Below are 20,962 nucleotides of genomic sequence, written 5' to 3'. Positions count from 1 at the left end.
CCTCCTCCTCTTCCTCCTCCTCCTCCTCCTCCTCCTCCTCCTCCTCCTCCTCCTCTTCTTCTTCCTCCTCCTCTTTTCTCCCCCCCACCCCTCCCATTCTCTTCCTCCTCCTCTCCTCTGTTCCTCCTCTTCTCCCTCTCTCCTTTCTCTTTTCTCTCCTTGCTTTCTCCATCCCCCCCACTCCGGGAGGAGCTGGGGCACAGCTGAGTGGGAGCCGGAGCCGGGGCTGTGGCCGGAGCGGAGAGGGGTTTGGAACGAGCCCGAGGCGCCTTCCCGCCGCGGCTGCCGCCGGGGCCCCAACACTCCCCGGCCCCGCGGAGGTGGACCGGCTGTCCCCGGGCCAGCAGACAGCGCTCGGGGCGGGCGGGCCGGCCGGGCTCGGGGCGGCGCTGGGTGCTGGGCTCGGGGTGGGGGGGGGGGCGGGGGTGGCGGGGCTCGCCCGGGCTCTGCGCGCCGGCCCGGCCTCTCCCCGCCCCCGCCCTCTCTCCCTATTTGGAGAGGAGACACCCCTGACGTGGGGCTGTCCCCGCCGCGCCCCCGCGCCCGGGCCGCCCGCGGGCTGCTGCGGCGTCAGACGGGATCCCGCAGTCGGGCAGGCGAGCGGCAGTCAGTTCGTCTATCCGTCCGAGCGGCCGTCCGGCAATCCGTCCCCGCCGCGCCCCAGGGCGAAGCTGGCGTGAGCCCTATGGGAGCAGCCTTTCGTCCGGTGCACGGTGAGTCCTGGCCCCGCGCGCCCCGTCCGCCCTCCTAGGGACTGGGTCCCTGAAGCCCCGGACCAGATTACGACCTTCTGTTCCCCCCCACCCTCCAGCCCCCTCCCAGCCTGGAGGGGCGGGCAGGGAGGAACGAGCTTCGGGGAGCGGACTAGACGGAGTGGGAGGCTGGACTTCATCGCGGAGCCTCAGTGTTCTTCCCGAGCCATCAGGGCAGTGGCCTGGCTGCAGCCGGAGGAGGGCGAGGAAGGGCCAGCCAGAGAAGGGGCGCGGGGGAGGGAAGAGAGCAGCAGGGCTGGGCAGCGGCAGCCGCAGCCCGGGTCCGAGCCTTTTCCGAACTCGAGGCCCCATTTCCAGCTTTTTGATTTCGGGGTGAAGAGCGACAAAAACAATCAACCTGTGAGCGCTGGAGACTTGTTCGGCAAGAACTGGGCAGTTTGGGTGGGTGGGGAGATAGGCAGCTGCTACACCCCCCCGGGAGCTCTGCCTCCCCCCTGATCTGTCTTCCTGGGGCTCACGGCCAGTCCCCTGCCCTCTCAGCCCCCGAGCTCTTTCTCTGTTCTCTCGCTGTGCCCCGTCTTTTTGCCTCTCGCTCTCTGGATTCTTCTCGCTGTCCTGGTCTTTCGCCTTTCCCTAACTCCGTGTCTCCTTTTCTCCCTTTCCTCTTTCTTTCCCCTTTAATTTTTCTCTTTCCTTCCTTGCTTTTCTTCTTGCTCTCCTTTTCGCCTCTTTTCTTCCTCTCTTCCTCTCTCCTTTCTCTCTCCGCGTCTCCCTTTCTCTTTCTCTCGATCGTCTTCTCTTTCTCCCTCTCCGCCTTACTTATCCCCTCTGCCTTTCTCCCTCTCTTTCTCTCCTGTTCCTCTCTTGTGTTCCTCTTTTCCCCCTTCCTGCGTCCTATTCTCTATCTCTGCCTCTCCTGCCTTTTTCTTGCCTTCCTTTCTCTTTCTATGCCCTCTTTCCTCTTCTTCTCTTCTCCCTTCCCCTCTGTTTCAGTCTCTCTTTTCTTCCTCCGTTTCCACATACTCGCCGGAGTGAAAATCTGGTTTTGGGGCGGGAAGGGCATAGGGATCTACGGAGGGGTATATAAAAAGAGCTTTGAATTAGGAAGGGGAAGTGCCTCCCCCAACTTAGAACTTTTTCCTGCCCTCCCTCCCAACTTCCCGATTGTCCCAGTTCTGGAGCTTTTTGTCTTTCTCTTGGATTCTTTGGGAAGGGGGGGAGGGCTTTCAAGATTCTAGGGAATTCTCCCCCACTCCACCCCATCCATTCTGGTGCTCTGGAGGCCTCCAGCTGAGCTGAGGGTCCCTTACTGTGGGTCACCTGCCCGGCCTCCCTTCTGTGTTAATATTGATCTTTCACGGAAGCTTTGGAGGCAGCTGTGTGTGTGTTTACAGCTGGGGCACATTGGCAGGGGTCAGCAGAGAGGGGCACATTGTTTAGGGTTTCCAAAGCACTTTTAGAGCCAAAAGCCCTGGCTTTGGAGCTGAAGGAACCTTTAGAAAAACAGAGATTAGGACTGGAGTGAAAGCTTCAAGTCTGTTCACCACCCAAAACCTGGCAGAGGGCCCCCTTTCCCCTTTGTTAATTGCAGAATAACTAGATTCTTTTTCTGATCCCCTTCTTTCTGTGATACCGCCATGCAGAATCAGGCAGAATTTGCCCCAGAGGCTGAGGAAAGAGAGGTAGGTGAAGACTGAGTCATTCATTGCTGGGAATTGGTGACTCTCACCCATCCCTGGTGAGCCTCCTTTGGGGATCCTGAAGAGCCAAAGGAGAACCCCCAAAAAAACGTGATTTCAGAATGGAGATGTATATCTGGGCCCGTGAAATGGTAGTAGTGCTGGTGTGTGTGTGTGTGTGTGTGTGTGTGTGTGTGTGTTGGGGGGGGCAGCCTTATTCCTAAGTGAAACTTCAGTCTGTTAAGTTTAACTTGTAGCTCTTTCTACCCCAAGGCTTGGGGAGCCTGCTGCTGCTGCTGGAGAGAACTAGAGAGCACATGACAAAGATGCTGGTAGGGTCTGCAGTGAGACTTCTGTTGAACAGATGTGAGGGCCAGGGCGGGTCCCTGCATTAGCACAGAGGCTTGTTATTAGGAATTTTCTTTGGAGACTGTTTTCTCGATGTGTGTTGGGGAGGGGGGTCCCTGCTGGAGCCCTCCAACTCTGAGGGCTGTCTGGAGGTAGAAGGGTAGAAAGACATTGACTTGAAGGGTGTGGTTCCCTCTGCCTACCGTTAAAAAGTATTGGGTAAGGGGTGTGTGTGTGTGTGTGTGTGTGTGTGTGTGTGTGTGTGTGTGTGTGTGTTTGGAGTGGGGTTTAGATGTAGGGTACCACCCTGAGAATTGACAATTTTATAGAATGTTGGGACTGGAAAGGGACCTCAGAGCAGAGAGGGTCAGAACTGGGAGGGCTCTTAGAACCTGGGATGTCAGAGCTGGGAAAGCCCTTAGAACCTGGGATGTCAGAGCTGGGAGAGACTTTAGAACACAGAATTTCAGAGGAACCCTTAATGAAGATGTTGATTGTAATCCATATAAAACCAAAACTTAGTGAGTTTGGCCAGGTTCACATTTGGAACTTTTGGAGGTAGAGCTATGACTACAATCCAGGTCTTCCCACTGTTTGTGTCTACTTACAGCTGGGTCAGGAGAGAGGGGCTCATTGTTTAGGGGTTCTGAGGCACTCTTGGAGCTATAAGCCCTGGGTTTGGAACTGAAAGAACCTTTAGAAAAAAACAGATTTGCTCGGTGCCTTCTCACTATCACACAGTTGCTTTTAGAGGCACCCTGAGGCGGGCTGAAGCTAAGGCCTTAGGGGAGAACAGTGTGAGAAGCCCCTTTTCTTTTCTGCTTTCTGGATGAGGCTCTGTCCTCAAATCTTGATTTTAATCCTTTCTCCCTCGGTTTGAGCCTTCCTGAAGGAGCTCCCCAGAGCCCTCTGATGACCAATTGTGAATCTTAGCCCCTCTAGCAGAAAACATTTTAAGCTGTTTTCCTTTTAGCCTTTGCCTTTGGGTATTCGGAAGAAACCACAGAATTTAGGTCTGGAAAGGAAGTTAGAGTTCATCTAATTCAATTTTCTCATTTTACAGAGGAGGACATTGAGGCTAAAAAGCCAGAATTCACTTGCCCAAAGACACATAGGATTTGAGGAGCGAATCCAAGTTTTTAATCCTAGATCTTCAGATTCCAAATTTGGTGCTCTTTCTATGCCCTGCTGACTTCATCAATATTTCAAAATGGCAGGACCACACAATGCTAGACACCTAAATGCAGCAGAAGACATAGTGCCCCCTATTTCCCAACCCAGTGCCAGTTTTAAGATCTTTTCGGAAGCTGGAATTCCTTAGAGAGTTGGAGGAAACCGGAGAGCTGGTCTCTTGTTCATTTCCCATCTCCTCTTTGCTTAGAAAGGGCCTGAGAAATTTCTCTAGAGTTCAAGGCAGTTCATTAAAGTGAAAAATTCTGAGATGAGAGACTGAACATTTGACTGGGTTCAATTCTCACCTCGGTCTTTAGGGAAGATATTTCTTCCTGGCTTCCTCAGGTTAAAATGAGTGGACCAAATTATATCAATTCAATAACAGAAATTTATTAGATCATAATATTTAGATCTAGAGGGGGTTTTTGAATTCTTTTTGTGCTCAGACTCCTTATTTTGTGTTATTTTGGGGGAGGAAATCTGGGTTAAGTAACTTTCCCAAAATCACATAGCTAGAAAGAGTCTGAGGTCATATTTGAACTCCAGTCTTTCTGACTCTAGGGCTTGCGCTCTATCCACTACAGCGCCACCTAGCTGCCTCTCTATTTTAAACAAGAGGAAATGGGCTCGGGAAAAATAATCACAGGATCATGGGTTTATAGATGGAAGGGATTTCAGAGACTCTTGGATTTCTTTGGGTTTCTCCTTCCATCCAACTGTTCTCTCTCTGGGACCTCCCTTGGCTCCGGTCTTTCTTCAAGCTTTAGGTTTTCCAAGTGAAGTTTGTTAGATGGAAGAGGGAAAAGTGGCAAGAATGTTGAGGGAGGCAGGGAGGAGGGCCAGGGATAGAGGCTATAAGGAGCCTTCCCAAGATCAAGGTCAGATCCCCGCTGGGTTTTTGTACTATTCCTGTGTATGTGTGTTGGGATGGGTCGCTATCTACTGAGTCTTCTTGCTGCCCTCACCTAGTACATAATAGTCACTTAATAAGTGATTGTTGATTGAGTGCAAATAATAACTTATTTTTATGTAGTACTTTAAAGATGATAAAAGGACCTTTTTGTATAAGCTCTATGAGGCAGATGTTTTAAAGATCACCTTTATTTGACAGATGAGTAAACTGAGTCTCAGCAGAGTGGCTGATTGGTAATTAGTGACAGAGCCAGGAATCAAATCTAGACCCCAAACATTGTCTGGAAAAGAGAATAGGGCTGGTATCTCTCCTGTACGTCATCCAACCTTCTCCCTAGCTTGGATCCTTTTGCAGCCTGACCTTTCTGTGATCCTCCATATAAATTTATATCAGAGAGTAGGGTCACACTTCCCTGAAATGACTTTTGGGTTATGTGAAGGTGGTGGGGTGAACCAATCAAACCCTGTGGGGAGACTATGGTCTAGGAAACTTGGGGGTGGACACAGAGGAGGAAGCACACTGTGCCTTTGGGAAACTCCTGGTCTGGGGGAAAAAAGAGAAACACATTTAAAAGCTGCTTGCCTGGATTTGGGGCACCCCTTTTTTAGAAAGAAAGTGATCCACCTCTGCAGATTTGGGGAGGAACCCCCCACCATGCCATATGGGGGTTGGTTGAAGGAATTACAGGATGTTGTGTATGGATAAAGGAAGAGATGGGCAAGAACCATCCCGGCCTTTAAATGTCTTAAAGGACTGTCATGTGGAAGAGAGGTTAAGCTTGTTCTGGAAGACCATTCTAGGGCTGCAGGCTGGAAGTCTCAAGGCAGATGTCTGTTTGATGTAAGAGTTTTCTTTTCTTTTATTCTCCATGTAGTTTTTCTTTATTTTAGAAATATTTTAAAGCTTTTTATTTTCAAAACATTCACCCTTGCAAAACCTGGTGCTCCAAATTTTTTTTCTCCTTCTGTTCCCTCACCTCCTCCCCTAGATGGCAAGTAATCCAGTATAGGTTAAACATGTGCCATTCAGACCTTTCCAACAATCAGATGGTCATCAATGGGATGAGGCCCTTTGGGGAAGTTGTCGGCTCCCAGTGGCTGGAGATGGTCACACGGTGGCGAGGGATGTTGTAAGAGGGGATTTCCTTCTCAGGCAGACCCTGGCCTTGCAACTTGGAGATTCTGTGATTTGTAGGATCTCAGACTGAAAGCTCAACCTGCCTTCTCTTGGCCGTTTATAGAGTCTCTGTATATGGCAGAGCATAGGAAAAGGCTTTCTCTGTGGAGGAAATGGCACACGGGTAAGCTGGAAGGAAGCTGAGGATCTCAAGGGATGGTGGTGAGAAAGGAGAGCACTCAGGGATCGGTACAGCCTGTGCAAAGGTTCAGGGTGGGAGATGGTGTGTAAGAAACAGCTTCCAGCTTCATTTGGATGGAACATAGAATTTGTCAATCTGGACGTAGAGTCAATCTGGAAAGGGAGGTTGAGGTTGGATCGTCCATTGTCTGATGGTCTCATTTTACACCTGGGGAAACTGAGGCCCACAAGGGGGTGGGACTTGTCTGCTGTCAAATAACGAATGCATCAGAGCCAGGATTCTTGCCCCAGTTCCATGTTGGAGCTGAAGAGATGATGTTTCAGGGTGAGATTGGGAACATCCCTTCCTGAAGAGCCCGTGGACGGGGAAAGGGCAGGAAGATCTCAGAGCCGAGCCCAGCGGGACTGGACCCCAATAATCAAGGCTAGAGGCTGTGTGGCAAGATTGTGTTCTTTAAGGGCCCCCCCATTTCCTCAGCACCCAAGAGATAATGTGAGGCAGTATGTTTGGGTTTGGGGTCGGAAGTTGCTGGATCATTTTTCAGACGTGTCTGACTTTGTGACCCCATTTGGAATTTTCTTTCCAGAGATACTGGAATGGTTTGCTGTTTGCTTCTCCAGCTCATTTTACAGATGAGGAAACGGAGGCAGACAGAGTCAAATGACTTGCCCAGGGTCACGCAGCTAATAAGTGTTCAAGGCCAGATTTGAATTCAGGAAGGTGCGTCTTCCTGACTCCAGACTCGGGGCTCTGTGCACTACAATACCATCTACTTGCCCTGGGGTGAGAGGACCTGGATTCAAATCCTCTCATTATCTGGCCTTGGGCAGAATTGCTTGGTCTCTCTGGGCCTCAGTTTCTTGCTTTATAAAATGGAGGGGAGGTTTTGGACTTTGAGGTCCCTTCTAGCTCTAAAGGCTAATTCCTCACCTCCTGTATCTGTGTCAGCTTGCATCTCTTTGTCTCTCTCTGTCTTTGTCACACACACACACACACACACACACACTCCTGACCCACCATCAGTCAGACCTTCAGTGGGGGGTAATAGGAAGCACCCTGGATCCGGGCTCCTTTCTACTAGGATGACCTTGGGTCATCCATTTGTAAAGGGCTGAAACTCTGAGTTAATGCACGAGGTCGGACAACTGAGCACTTAAGGCTAATTACCGATTGGACAATACTCTAAAAGCATATGCTTGGAAAGTGGCCCTTCCCACTATTTTATGCTGGCTGGATAATTGGTGTATACAGAGAATTGTAGGAGGGACTAGGGGGTGGAGTAAGACGAGCCAGAGTCACTTCTGGGCGGGAGGCGAAGAGGAGAGGTAGTGGGGATCCTGCGTCCATCCAATTCACTCCTACTTCTAAAGACCAAGGACTTTTGCTTATCCTGACTCCGGCTGATTTTAAGGTATCCAGGATGCTAACCCGGACTTCACACCCATTTCTCTCTGAATCTCATTTCCTCTCTGGGTAAAATGAAGGGGTTCAGGGTGAGCTCTAAGAGTTCTTTCGCTTGAAATCCCACGAACTGTTTGCAGATAGCTAGTGATAGGAGTAGACAGCTTTGTAGTAGCAGGTTGGGCTGTGCTGAGCCAGCTCCACTCTCCTTCCTGCCTAGACGCCTTGTCCAGTGGCAGACATTTGCTAGGAAGATCGGGAAGGTAATAGGAAGTCCAGAGCTGAGAACTTCATTGGGTCATGTCAGGAGCTGGTTAATTATTTTGATTTCATTAACTCGGTACAACCGAGGGTACAACCACAGCCTCCCTTGTTTCCTCTACTTTCAGCTACCTGAAGGGGACCTGGCAGTGGCAACATTCGCCCCAGTCAGAGCCGGGGCAGCTCCCCAAATAGGAGCTTCCCCTCTTCTTGGGCATTCCCCTAGGGCTATGGACCTGCTAATGAAATCTTCTCAGTCCACAGAGACTGGGGCCCAGAGAAGAGAATTCTCTCGCCAGGTCACACAGGGGATCAAATCCAGTAGTGTTTCCATTCTTGCCCATTGCCTGCCTTCGTTTGATGGAGGGGGAATAGAAATTCAGAAAGAGGGAGGGATTGTCCGATGTCACACCAGGACTAGATCCCGGCGTTCCTGACTCCCGGCCCCTTGGGTACTTCCCAGAACTTTGTCTGAAGGGTGGATTGCCCCGCAGCCTTGCTCTGTTTCTGAATCTCTCTTTATCCTTTTCCCTTCTTATAGATTGAGGAAGGGGCAGGGGCAGGGACACTCTGCTCTGGGTGAGCACCAGGTCATCCAAGTGATAAACTGGCCATCATCTGTTGAACTGAATTGATCTTCAGGGAAAAGAACAAAATTCTTGCTGGTTAATAGGACCTGTATTAAGTCTCCTTGAGCTGTGACCCTGCACTGCCATCTGCTGGCAAAACTGGGTAATTCCCAGCTTCTTCTAGACTGTCATACCCTTAATAACGAATTCTCTCTCTCTGTGTGTCTGTGTCTGGCTCTCTCTCTCCCCTTCTTTCTCTCTGTCTTTGTCTCTTTCCCTCTCTCTCTCTCTCTCTCTCTCTCCTTACATCTCCTCTCCTTTCCCCTCTTTCCCTTTTCCTTCCTTCCCTCTCTCCCTCCCTCTTTGTCTCTCTCTTCTCTCTTTCCCTCTCTCATTCTCTCCATTCTGTTTCTGTTTGCAACTTTCTCTCTCACCCTACTCTTCTCTGTCTCCTCTTTCTGTTTCTGTCTATCTCTCTCACTTTATAACTTTATTTTTCTCTCTTCTTTCTGGTTTTGTCTCTGCCTCTTCTGGTCTGTCTCTCTGTCTGTCTCTGTCTCTATTTCTATCTCTGTCTTTGTCTCTGACTCTGGTTCTGTCTGGCTCTCTTTATCTCTGTCTTTGTCTCTCTCTCCTTTCTCTCTTTCTCTGTCTCTGTCTCACTGTCTCTGTTTCTGTTTGTCTCTTTCTCTCCCCTTTCCCCCCACTTCTCTCCCCTAACCTCCAATGTGGGGGGAAATGAGTCCAATACAAAAAGATTCATTTCTCTTGGGCTTTGTGGATTTAAATCCTGCCTGGGTCACTGCATAGCTATGTGACCATGGGCAAATGTCTCTGAACCTCAATTTCCTCATCAGTGAAAGGGGATAATAATACTTGACTCAGTGGACTGAGCATTGGACTTAAAGTCAAGAAGAGCTGAGTTCAAATTCAGTCTCAGATACTTCCTAGCTGTGTGACCCTGGGGCAAGTCACTTAATCTCACTTTCCTCAGCTGCAAAGTGGGAATGATGTTAGCACCTCCCCTTCCCTCCCTCCCAAGGTTGTTGTGAGGATCAAATGAGATTTTGTTGGGTGTTTTGTGAATCTTAAAGCACTATATAAATGCTAGAGATTACTATTGTTATTATTATTAGCTACTACTGGCCAGGTGAAATAATGTGCTTTGTGGGCAATAAAATGCAATGTAAATGTGCTGCTATATTTACTGCATAGGATTGTTAATGGTGACAATAATAGCAGCTAGTATTTTATAGTGCTTACTATGTGCCAGGCACCAGGTTATGCACTTTTACAAATATTTTCTCACCCTAGAAATGTGGATCTTCTGTCTTCTCTGAGCTTAATTAATGCTCTGCTTTGAAAATTCCACTCCACTCTTATCTGGGTGGGGTTTTAGCCAGTTTGTCAATCTTCGGTTCACCAAGACTCTCAGTATTTTTTAAGGATCACATGGGGAGCTATTGCCAGAGCCAGAACCAGACCCCAGATATATCCAACATGCCTCCCCCATTGCGTACTTGTGCATTGATTTTTTGAGCCCAGGACAGCACTTTATATTTACTTCCACTGCATTATATTTTATTTGATGCTGCTCAGTGTATTGGGTGGGTCCTGTGGCAGTCTTATAGCAGAACATGGGCAAGAGTTGCTTGAGAAGGGTAGGAGTGAATGGGGTTGCAATTTACATCCTTAGAGGTAATTTCATATTAATGAGATTTTAGAGTGTTTGAGAGATATAGCTCTGGTTGGGAGACACTATTATTTAATGTTTACTGAAGAAGTGAATGAATAAATTGGGTGCAATCCTTTGACCACGAGAGAGTAACAGCTACCAAGTGGCTAGGTGGCGCCATAGTGGATAGAGCACAGGGTTTGGAGTCAAAAAGGCTCATTTTGTTTAGTTCAAATCCACTCTTAGACAGTTACTAGCTGTGTGACACTTACTTTTCTTGCCTCAGTTTCCTCATTTGTAAAATGAGCCAGAGGAAGACATGCAAAGCATTACAGTGTCTCTGCCAAGAAAACCCCAAATGGGATCCCAAAGAGCTGGCCATGACTGAAAAATGTCTAACGAATAATTATTGCTTTAGTGTCTATGAAATCTGGAATTTCGGTGATGTCGGTGCTCCATTCACCGGGCAGACCGTACAGATGGTCTTTGTAGATGAAAAAGCCCTTGTGGCCAGCCTCTGGCGATGAGCCTTTTCAAGTTTAACTAGGCTGGCTTTTGGACACCAGACATGCAGGTCGTCCCTGGGGCCCATGCTAGAAGTCTCCCCAGTTTTGCAGACCTGCCCAAACTTTTGCTTCATTGCCATGCCCAAATTCCCCTCTCACAGAGAAGAGAGAGAGGAGAGGAAAGAGACAGAGATAGGGAGAGAGGGAAGGAAGGAAAAGGGGAAGAAGAGAGCGGAAAGGAAAGAAGAATTGTAAGAGAGGGAGGAGAGGAGATGGAAGGGGTGATGGAGGGATTCATTAATAATTCTGCCCAGAAGCTGAGAGGGGAATGAGCTCATGACCTTTCTATTTGAGGCTCTGAAAAGAGCACGGTGCTTGGAATCTGGAAAGCTGAGAATCCTTAGTTGCTCCAGGACAACCTTGGACAATCATGTCCCATATCTGGTCCTCAGTTTCCCTCTCTGAAAAATAAAGGGATTGGCTAAGCTCCCTTTCTTCTCTTACATTCTGTATGGTCTGAGTACTCTCTTCCGGCTCTCTGATTTCAATTTTTATGGAGGGTCCTTTGTCCAGACCTTTCTTGGTTTCTGATTTTCTAAAACAGGTAAATGGTATCCCTTAGTTTCCTACAACTACTGCTGTGTAGACTTTGGTTCAGCCAAGAGCTGGATTGGGCTAGTGCTATTTTACATTTATATCAGTGATTTATATAAAGGCAGTATTTGCTGTATTAATCCAATTTGCAGATGACAGAGCTGGAGAAAATGGCTTACACACCAGATGATGGTCAGCATCCTCAAAGGACTTGTTAGGTTAGAAAACTGAGCTGAACTAATTAAATGAAATCCAATAGAGGTAAATGTAAAAGCTTACATGGGTTCAAGAAATTAACTTCCAAAGTTTTTGGTGAGGAAGGCATGGACAAATAGCAGTTTTTTGGGAAAAGGTTTGGGGATTGAAAGCTCAATATGAATTGATAGTATGATAGGGTATTTTAAAAAAGTGATTTTTTAAAAAAATTGCATTGAGAGCCACAGTTTTCAGGAATCAGGAGAGGATGGTCCTGCTCTGCTATGCCTTGGTTCAAGATCTGTACTGTATTCAGTTTTGGACACCATATTTTAGAAAGGACACTGCTAAGTTGGAGAGAGTCCATAGGAAAATAATCAGGATGATGAAGGGCCTTGAGTGTTTTCCATATAAGGATGGAAGGAACTGGGGATTGTTTAGGTTGGAGAAGAGAAGTTAGCAGGAAAGCTGTGGTTCAAGTATTTGAAGGGTTATCTCATGGAAAAGGGATTAGACTTGTTCTCTTTAGCAACAGTGGGCAATTCCAGGAACGTTGAGTTCAGTGTTGTAAAGAAGCAAATTTAGGCTTGATGTAAGAAAATCCTGCTAATTAGAGCTGTCCAACAGTGGAATGGGGATCGACGCAGATCTTAAAGTGAAGTTCGGATGGCTTCTTGTCTATATGATGGAAAGAGGATCTTTTTTAAAAAATTATTAAATAAGCTTGAATTGATGTCTCTTATTCTTTAGATCACCACAATTTCCTTCAATATCCCTTTCCCTCTCCTCCCAGAGAGCCATACCTTATAAGAAATACTATTTTTTAAGGAAAAAAAAAAAAAGAAAAAAAGAAAAAGAAGAGGAAAGAATCAGAATAACTGGCCAATACACTGAAAAAATCTGAAATATGTGCAATATGCAACACCTGGATCTCCCACCTCTGCCAAAGGGTGGTGTGGGAATATTTTTCAATCTCTCTTTTTTTTCCCTGCCATCTTTGTTCTTTGTCATTTTGCAACGTTAACTTTTTATTTTCTGTGTGTGGTTAAAAAAATTTCTGTTTACATTATTGTGGTCTTTGTGTGTATTGTTTTCTTGTTTCTTATTTTATTCTGCATCAGTTCATGTAGATCTTCCTCAGCTTTTCTGTATTCTTCACCTTCATCATTTCTCACAGCACAGTAGCACAGCATTATATTTGTGTGCCACAATTTGTTTAGCCCTTCCCCAGTCGATGAGAATCTACTTTGTTTCCAATTCTTGGATGTCGTCAAAAGCACTGCCTAAATATTTATATATTTATCATTGACTTGGAGTCTAAGCCCAGTAATGGAATCTCTAGGTCAAAGAGTATGGACCTTTTAGTGACTCGCATCATTTCAAATTACTTTTCAAAATGATTGTACAATTTCACAGGACCACCAACAAGCACCAGTGGACTTTTTTTCTTACAGTCCCTCCAGCATTGACTAATTCTATCTAATGCCATCTTTCCTATTTACAGAGAGTGAGATGAATCCTCAGGGCTTCTTTGATCTATATTCCATTATTGAGATTTTGATGTTTTTAATAATTCATGTTTTTAATAGTTTGTGATTCCTCATTTTCCCCCCCTGACTTCAGGGCTGGTGCTCTATCTACTGTGCCACCTAACTGCCCCCTGATTCCTCTTTTGAGAATTGTTTTTTTCATCTCCTTTGATCACTTGCCTCTTGAGGATGACTTTTGGTATGTGTATATACATTTATACAAATATACACATATACACACATATATATACTTATATATGTATCTCAAAGAACACTTAATTATTTTCAATATATATGTATCTCTAATCCATCCTCCATGCATCCTATTTAGGATACCTATATTTATGTATCCTAAATAATTCACAAATGTCATATATTAATTATAGTTAATTAATAACTTGATTATAAGTATAACATATCTATCTCTCTATATCTGTTCATTGTTTATGTATCTTGGATACCAAACCTTTACCAGGAGATTTGATGCAAAGATTTTTTTCTCATTTAACCATTTCCTTTCTTATCCCAAGTGCATTAATTTTGTTTGTGCAGAAGCTTTTCCATTTCATCTAATCAAAGTTAGCTATTTTATCTTTTGCAATTGTCTCTATCTCTTGTTAGTTGAGAATATATCCCTACAGCTGGGTGGTACAGTGGATAGAGTACCAGCCCAGAAAACAGGAGGACCTGATTTCATTTTTTTTATTTTAATAGCTTTTTATTTACAAGTTATATGCATGGATAATTTTTCAGCATTGACAATTGCCAAACCTCTTGTTCCAATTTTCCCTTCCTTCCTCTCACCCTCTCCCCCAAATGGCTGGATGACCAGTAGATATTAAATATATTAAAATATAAATTAGATACACAATAAGTATACATGACCAAACCGTTATTTTGCTGCACAAAAAGAATCAGACTCTGAGATATTGTATAATTAACCTGTGAAGGAAATCCAAAATGCAGGTGGGCAAAAATAGAGGGATTGGGAATTCTATGTAGTAGTTCATAGTCATCTCCCAGAGTTCTTTCACTGGGAGTAGCTGGTTCGGTTCATTACTGCTCTATTGGAACTAATTTGGTTCATCTCATTGCTGAAGATGGCCACGTCCATCAGAGTTGATCATCATATAGTATTGTTGTTGAAGTACATAATGATCTCCTGGGTCCTGCTCGTTTCACTTAGCATCAGTTCATGTTAAGTCTCTCCAAGCCTCTCTGTATTCATCCTGCTGGTCATTTCTTACAGAACAATAATATTCCATAACATTCATATACCACAATTTATTCAGCCATTCTCCAATTGATGGGCATCCATTCATTTTCCAGCTTCTGGCCACTACAAACAGGGCTGCCACAAACATTCTTGCACATATAAGGAGGACCTGATTTCATATCTGGTCTCAAACACTTAACACTTCCTAGCTCTGTGACCCTGAGCAAGTCACAACCCCATTTACCTTCCCAACTATAGCAGTGGGAGGTATATAATTTGCTTCTCTTCTAATTTTTTTTATAGTTTGATTTTTAATATTGAAATCACATGCATTTAGAATATATTGCGGAGTGTGGTATAAAGTGTTAGTTTAAACACAATTTCTGTCATATTGCTTTCCAGTTTTCAAGGTAATTCATTTTTGATACAGATTGTGCAGTATTGCTACATTGAGGTCTTTTCCGACTCAAATGCTGTCATTCTCAGGAGGGACTTTCTAGGGTTGGAAAATTTAGGGCTGGAAGGGATGTGAGAGGCACCTAGTCCAACCGCTTGTATTTGTGGATGAGGAAACTAACCAGCTCAGGAAGAGAGTCCCACAAATAGTAAGTAACAGGGTTGGCATTTAAAAGCATGTTTTCTCAGTGTTCCCTTTTTAAAACACTAGTTATTTCCCAGTGATTAGAATTCTTCCTTCTAATTAATAAATCAATAAAAATATCTATTAAACATTCACCATGTAGTGCCAATGGAGATACAAATGAGTGAATGAAAAATCATTTAAGTGTAAAAACTGTGGATAAAAATACAAAAACTGAGACAGTTTGTTCTCATGCACCTGATATTCTACATGGAGGAGATGGCTCATTGACACAGGTTAAGCTTCAGGGCAGATGGAAAGACCCACATGACCCCAAGATTAAAATTAGATTATATATTAAGGCCTAGGGATCTTTAGATTACATCAGGAGGTGAGATAACAAGGCCTGGGAAAAGGACGTGGAGCAATGGCAGACAGTGACTCCCGCTGTCCCTCCATTTCTGGAAGAAATCAAATTGATGTGTTCTTTCTCATATGACTGATGTGATCTGGAGGGGATCTGGATGGGCTGGAGTCCTGGGGAAGGCTTGAAGGGAAGGCAAGGGTGGATCTTACTAGAGAATGGGAAGAAATAGTTCCTGCCCTCAAAGAACTTACATTCTGTCTAGGGAAACAGCATGTACAGATATAGGTAAATAAATACAATCAAATAGAAATACAAACAAAAGACAATCAGATGCAAGGGGGTATTTTTGTAGTAGGCAGGTGTTAAACTGGGGGATCCTGGGAGATCTTATGTAGAAGATGGCATTAGAAATGAGATTTGGAAGGCATTAGAGATTCTAAGCAGTAGCAGTGAGGAGGGAGTAGATCTTAATCCTGGGGGACTGCTCCTCAGCCTCCTTTGATCAGCGAATCATTCTCCATATCCACCCTTCTCCCAAATGTGGATATCCTGCAAGGCTCTCTCCTGGGTCTTTTTCGCTCTTCTCTCTGTACTCTTGTTGACTCCATCAGCTCCCACAGATTTAATTTTTCTTTCTTTCTTCTTTCTTCCTTCCTTCTTCCTTCTTTCTTTCTTTTTTTTCCTTCTTTCTTTCTTTCCTTCTTTCTTTCCTTCTTTCTTTCCTTCTTTCCTTTCTTTTTCTTTCTTTCTTTCTCTCTCTCTCTCTCTCTCTTTCTCTCTCTCTCTCTTCCTCCTTCCTTTCCTTCTTTCCTTTCTTTTTCTTTCTTTCTTCCTTCCTTCCTTCCTTCCTTCCTTCCTTCCTTCCTTCCTTTCTGCTGAGGCAATTGGGATTAAGTGACTTGCCCAGGGTCACGCAGCTAGGAAATATTAAGTGTCTGAGGTCAGATTTGAACTCAGGTCCTTCTGACTTCAGGGCTGGTGCTCCAGCCACTGCACAGCCTAGCTACCTCAGATTTAGTTATTTCTCTGCAGGAGACTCATACGTCTGTATGTCCAGCCATTGTTTCTTCCCAGCTCCATCTCACCAGCCGTGTATTTGGTGGTGTCTCAGATCCAGCACTCCTAAACAGAACTTGTTTTCTTTCCCCTTAAAGTCCCTCCTGCTCGGAGCATCCTTGTACCAAGGGCCCCTCTACCCTTCCCCTCACTGATTTCTTCCTCATTACTGGAAGGCCAGTTTCTCCCCCGAGGCCGTCTCTTTCATCTTTCCCTTCTTTCCCTTCACACAGCCATGGCCTGGACTATTGCAGTAGCAGCCTCCATGGGCCTCTGCGCTTCCATCTTTCCCTTCTCCAGTCCATCCTGTGCGTAGCTGCCTCAGTGACTTTATGAAAGCCTGGATCTATGTCACTCCTCTGCTCTGCAAACTTCAGTGCCTCCCTATTACCTCTAGGATCAAATATAATTCATTTTTTGTCATTTAAAGCCCTTCAACCTTGGTCTTTCCAACTCTGTTGCTCAGCATTGTCCTTCCTGCACCCTACAGTCTAGCCGAACTTGCTTTCCCTTCCTTTCTCACATAAGATTTTTCAGCTCCAGTCTCCATCCAGGCCTTTGCGTTGGCTACAGTCTGTGAATGGGATGGACTTGCCCTCGCCTCCCAGAATTCCTAGCTTCTCTTGGGAATTGCCTTCTGCATGAGGCCTTTCCTGATCCCCACCCCCCCAACTCGTGCCCTTTGGTTTCTTTGCATTTTGTGTATTGTTCCTTCAGGGAGAGGGCAGACTAACTTATTCTGACCTTCGTTGTTTCTTCCTGGCGCGGGGCAGGTAATGCCCACGGACTGAGTGTTGATAGGAGTGGGAGTCGATGTGCAGGAGATAACATACTCCATCACTCACACTGCTCTCGAGGGGTTGCAGACATCTTACACAGATCTTTTCCAGCGTTGCCAGGGGAGGAGCTGCCCCTGTCCTGGGCCCGGCCCTCCTGGCAGCAGGGCCTCATCTCTGGGCTCTGGGTTCGATTGCAGGGCTCTGGTGGTGTCGGGCATGATGCTGTGGGTCCTGGTGGGCGCCCTCCTCCCCGTGGTGCTGTTGGCTGCCCCCCCTCCCATCAACAAGCTGGCTCTGTTTCCAGACAAGAGCGCCTGGTGCGAAGCCAAGAACATCACCCAGATCGTGGGGCACAGCGGCTGCAAATCCAAATCCATCCAGAACAGGTGGGAGCTGGGGGGGAGTAAGGAATGGGGAAGGGGAAGGGGGCTCTGAGGGAGGGAGAGAAGGCCCTCAATGAGGGAGGGTGAAGCTCCTCCTTGGCTGAGGCTCCAGAACCGGGGACAGATCCAGCCTTCCCTGGCCACCCCACTGCCTCCCTCTGGGGGTCCAAGAGAAGTGAGGATGGACCCAGCCTTTCCTGGCCAACCCCCTGCCTCCCTCTGGGGGTCCAAGAGAAGCAGCATAGAGAATGATTGAGTTTTCTTGTCTCTCTTCTGCCTCCCCCTCCCCCCTTCCTTCTGCTGCCCTGTAGGGCCTGCCTGGGACAGTGCTTCAGCTACAGTGTCCCCAACACCTTTCCCCAGTCTACAGAGTCCCTGGTACACTGTGACTCCTGCATGCCCTCTCAGTCCATGTGGGAAATTGTGAGTATGTCTCTGGGAAGCCATCCTCCCCCTCCTCCTCCCCCCGCCCCACGCCGGGCTTTTTGCCGCAGAAGCCACAGCCGTCCCCGTCGCCCTTCCTTCCCCACCTCTGCAGGCTCCTTCTCTCCTGTCTCCGCCATCTCCCTCTGTCTTTCACCTTGTGGCCTTTGTCTTCCCTTTGTTGCTGCATCCATCATCTTGATTGTTCTTTTTTTACCTTCAACTCATTGTTTCCACTATCTTTGCTCTGTCTCCTCCAGTTTATTATTTCATCCCTTCTTTATTTCCTCCACTGTGGCTTCCATTTCTCAGGTTTGTCTCATTTGTCTCCTCTAGTTTATTACCTCGATTTCCCCTTTGGTCTCCTCCATCATCCCATCCATTTCTCATTTTGTCTCTTTTGTCTCCTCTAGTTTATTACCTCCATTTCCCCTTTGTCTCCTCCATCATCCCCCCCGTTTCTCATTTTGTCTCTTCTGTTTCCTGCAGTTTATTACCTCCATCTCCCCTTTTGTTTCCTCCATCATTCCCTCCGTTTCTCATTTTGTCTCTTCTGTTTCCTGCAGTTTATTACCTCCATCTCCCCTTTTGTTTCCTCCATCATTCCCTCCGTTTCTCATTTTGTCTCTTCTGTTTCCTGCAGTTTATTACCTCCATTTCCCCCTTTGTCTCTTCCATCATTCCCTCCATTTCTCATTTTGTCTCTTTTGTCTCCTCTAGTTTAGTACCTCCATTTCCCCTTTGTCTCCTCCATCATCCCCTCCATCTCCCCTTTTGTCTCCTTCATCATCCCCTCCATTTCTCATTTTGTCAATTCCGTCTGTCTCCATTTTATTGCTTCCATCTCCCCTTTGTCTCCTCCATCATCCCCTCCATTTCTCATTTTGTCTCTTCTGTCTCCTCTATCTCCTCCATGTCCACTTTGTCTCCATTTTTCCTCCCACTTGTTACCTCTATTTCTTGTGTTTCCAACATTCACCGTTGATTTTCCTGTGTTCTTAGCGGGGGTGCAGTGGATAAGGTTGGGCTTGGGATCACAAGGATCCCTGTTTCAGACCCTATGCGTAATCCTGGACAAGTCACTTGGACTCTCTCAGCCTGTTTCTTCATTTATAAAATGGGGATGATCATAATACCAGGAGCGCCTACCTTACATTTTGCCGCTGGCCGCTCGGACAAGATGACCTCTGTAATGGGCCTCTCTGTCCCCTGCTCACATCCACCCCCTTCCCCTGCCCTCCATTATCTTGTCTCCTTCCTCATCACTGCTGTGACCTCCATTCTCCCTCCTTTTGCCACGACCCACCCGCTCTCAGACCCGTTCCCCTTCTGCCCTCCTGGGCCTGCAACCCCAGGAAGGGAAGGGGGCCCTGGGATGGGATGACGGTCCGGAACGTCAGTGGAAGTGGGAAGTATCTCCCCTCTCCCCTGTTTCCCACAGGTGACGCTGGACTGCCCCAGTCATGATGAGATGCCTCGCGTGGACAAGCTGGTGGAGAAGATTGTCCACTGCAGCTGCCAGGCTTGCGGCAAAGAGGCGAGCCACGAGGAGATGAGCTTTTTCACGCACGGCAGAGAGGAGCATCCTGGCTCCCACCCTGGCCGCCATTCCCTGGAGGTGGAGGAACCCCCTGGTCCCACCCACCCAGGGGAGGAGGGGGCTGAGGAGTGACTTCCTCTTTCCTTTCCCCTCCCCTCCCCCAAGTCCCCTTCCCTTGGAACTGCTTCCCACTTTCCTGTAGGGGAGAGGAGCGGCTGGGCCCCCACCCCCCTCTCTATGGCCATTGAATGGACCTGGACTGCTGCCCGCTTGTCACGGCAATTATTGAGCGTAGGGGGAGGCGGGGATCCATGCTGCACATGTTAATATATTCCGAGGAGCTGGGTGGGGGTGGGAGATGGGAACGTTGGGGCTAAATGGGGTCCTCGGGGTTCAACTTTTATTTTTGAAGGTTATGTTGACTCAGCCCTTCAGTTACCTAGTTCAGGGCTAGAGAAATAGGAAATGAAGGTTCCTGGCCGGGAGCTGGACAGAGATACCGTACCCCTCTCCCAGGGCCTCAGATGGAGCTGGACGGGGGTCTTGGATGTGGGCACCTGGTAGTAAGGAGAGGGGATCCAGTGCCTGGTGGCTGGGCTGGGGAATGGGGTGCAGCAATGTGGCAGTGATTCCGGAGTGGGGAAGCTAGAAATGGAGAGCTTTCTCCTCTCGTTGGAGAACCTTCCTCCTCCTCCCCAGAGATCCTCTCCCAGGGCTCCTTACTTCGCTGGGGAGAAGATCTGAACGTGGGGAGGCACAGCTCCGGGTCTTAGTCTTGGTTTTGCTATAAATGCACCACAGAGGGAGCAGAGAGAGGCTTTCTTTGCCATCTGAATGAAAGGAGGAAGCTTTGGGGTAACCTTTCTCTGGCTCCTCCGGACACCCCGGCACCAGCTGTGACTCGCTGTCCAAACCCTCTCCAGCTAGAGCCCGGCTAGCCTAGGGAAAGGAGGGCAGGTGTTCCCCCCGAGGTAAAGCAGGGCTTCTTCTCCTGCCCCCTAGAAGTGGGGACCCCATCCTCGAAACCTTCCAGGAGGAAAGGCGGAGATCAGAAGGGAAGGATACCCTGCTCCAGTGGGACGGTGGGTGGAGAAGGAACCACATTAGCCTCAGTCTGGGTGAACGAGAAGCCTTTGGGGGCATCCTGGGCTGAGTGGGGCCCATTGAGAGAAGTACAGTTACCCCTCCTCCCCAATTCTACTCCTGCTTCTTAACCAACTGCACTTTAAACCTGAGGGAGGAGGTGAAGGACGTGGAAATCTCAAGAAAGGCTGATGCTGTTTCCTAAGAAAGTGGGGGGAGTCCAAGTGACCTGCTGCCTGGAAATGGCCCGGGCTTTCCCAAGGCCTTCCCAGGACTGCCTTTTCCAGGGAAGTGATTGCCTCCTCCATCAAAGCACCCATGAAAGTCCCCTCCCCAACCCTCATGACTCATGGATGGAACTTGTAACCAGTAGCCTGTCTTCCTTCCTTCAAGGTTTTCCTAAATAAATAAGTTCAGTGTCCTTGTTGAGCCATTGGCTGGTCATGTGCGTGTTTGGGGGGGTGGCTGGGAACGGCCAGGGCACCAATACAGCCCGGGGACCGTGTCCTGGGAAAACACAGGCTGAAACAGCTTCTGCTCCCAGGGAGCTTCCATTCTAATGGAGGAGACCACTTAGAGCGGACAGACTGGAGAAAATGTAAACTTAGTTAATGGAAAAGGGGGGCAGTGGATCAGAGACCAGCTGGTGGGGCTTGTTAGT

At 47.5% G+C, this 20,962-nt stretch overlaps 1 protein-coding gene across 3 annotated transcripts; it reads left to right on the top strand.

Annotated features, from left to right (window-relative positions):
* The first annotated feature begins 534 nt into the window (after positions 1–534).
* On the top strand, positions 535–20,730 carry NBL1 (NBL1, DAN family BMP antagonist). 3 transcript variants are annotated; one of them, XM_051988395.1, is made up of 4 exons: positions 535–713; positions 17,070–17,258; positions 17,567–17,678; positions 19,120–20,730. In XM_051988395.1, the coding sequence occupies exons 2-4, from the start codon at positions 17,089–17,091 to the stop codon at positions 19,348–19,350; spliced, it is 513 nt and encodes a 170-aa protein (XP_051844355.1). In that variant the 5' UTR covers positions 535–713; positions 17,070–17,088; the 3' UTR covers positions 19,351–20,730. The 3 variants fall into 3 exon arrangements, with proteins under 3 accessions (XP_051844355.1, XP_051844354.1, XP_051844353.1); XM_051988394.1 differs by lacking the exon at positions 535–713 and adding an exon at positions 1,027–1,112; XM_051988393.1 differs by lacking the exon at positions 535–713 and adding an exon at positions 7,470–7,555.
* The last annotated feature ends 232 nt before the right edge of the window (positions 20,731–20,962 follow it).

The sequence above is a fragment of the Antechinus flavipes genome, chromosome 3 (assembly GCF_016432865.1).
Source record: "Antechinus flavipes isolate AdamAnt ecotype Samford, QLD, Australia chromosome 3, AdamAnt_v2, whole genome shotgun sequence".
NCBI lineage: Eukaryota > Metazoa > Chordata > Mammalia > Dasyuromorphia > Dasyuridae > Antechinus > Antechinus flavipes.
The sequence above is the reverse complement of the archived record's forward strand: the minus strand, read 5'-3'. Positions and strand labels throughout refer to the sequence as shown.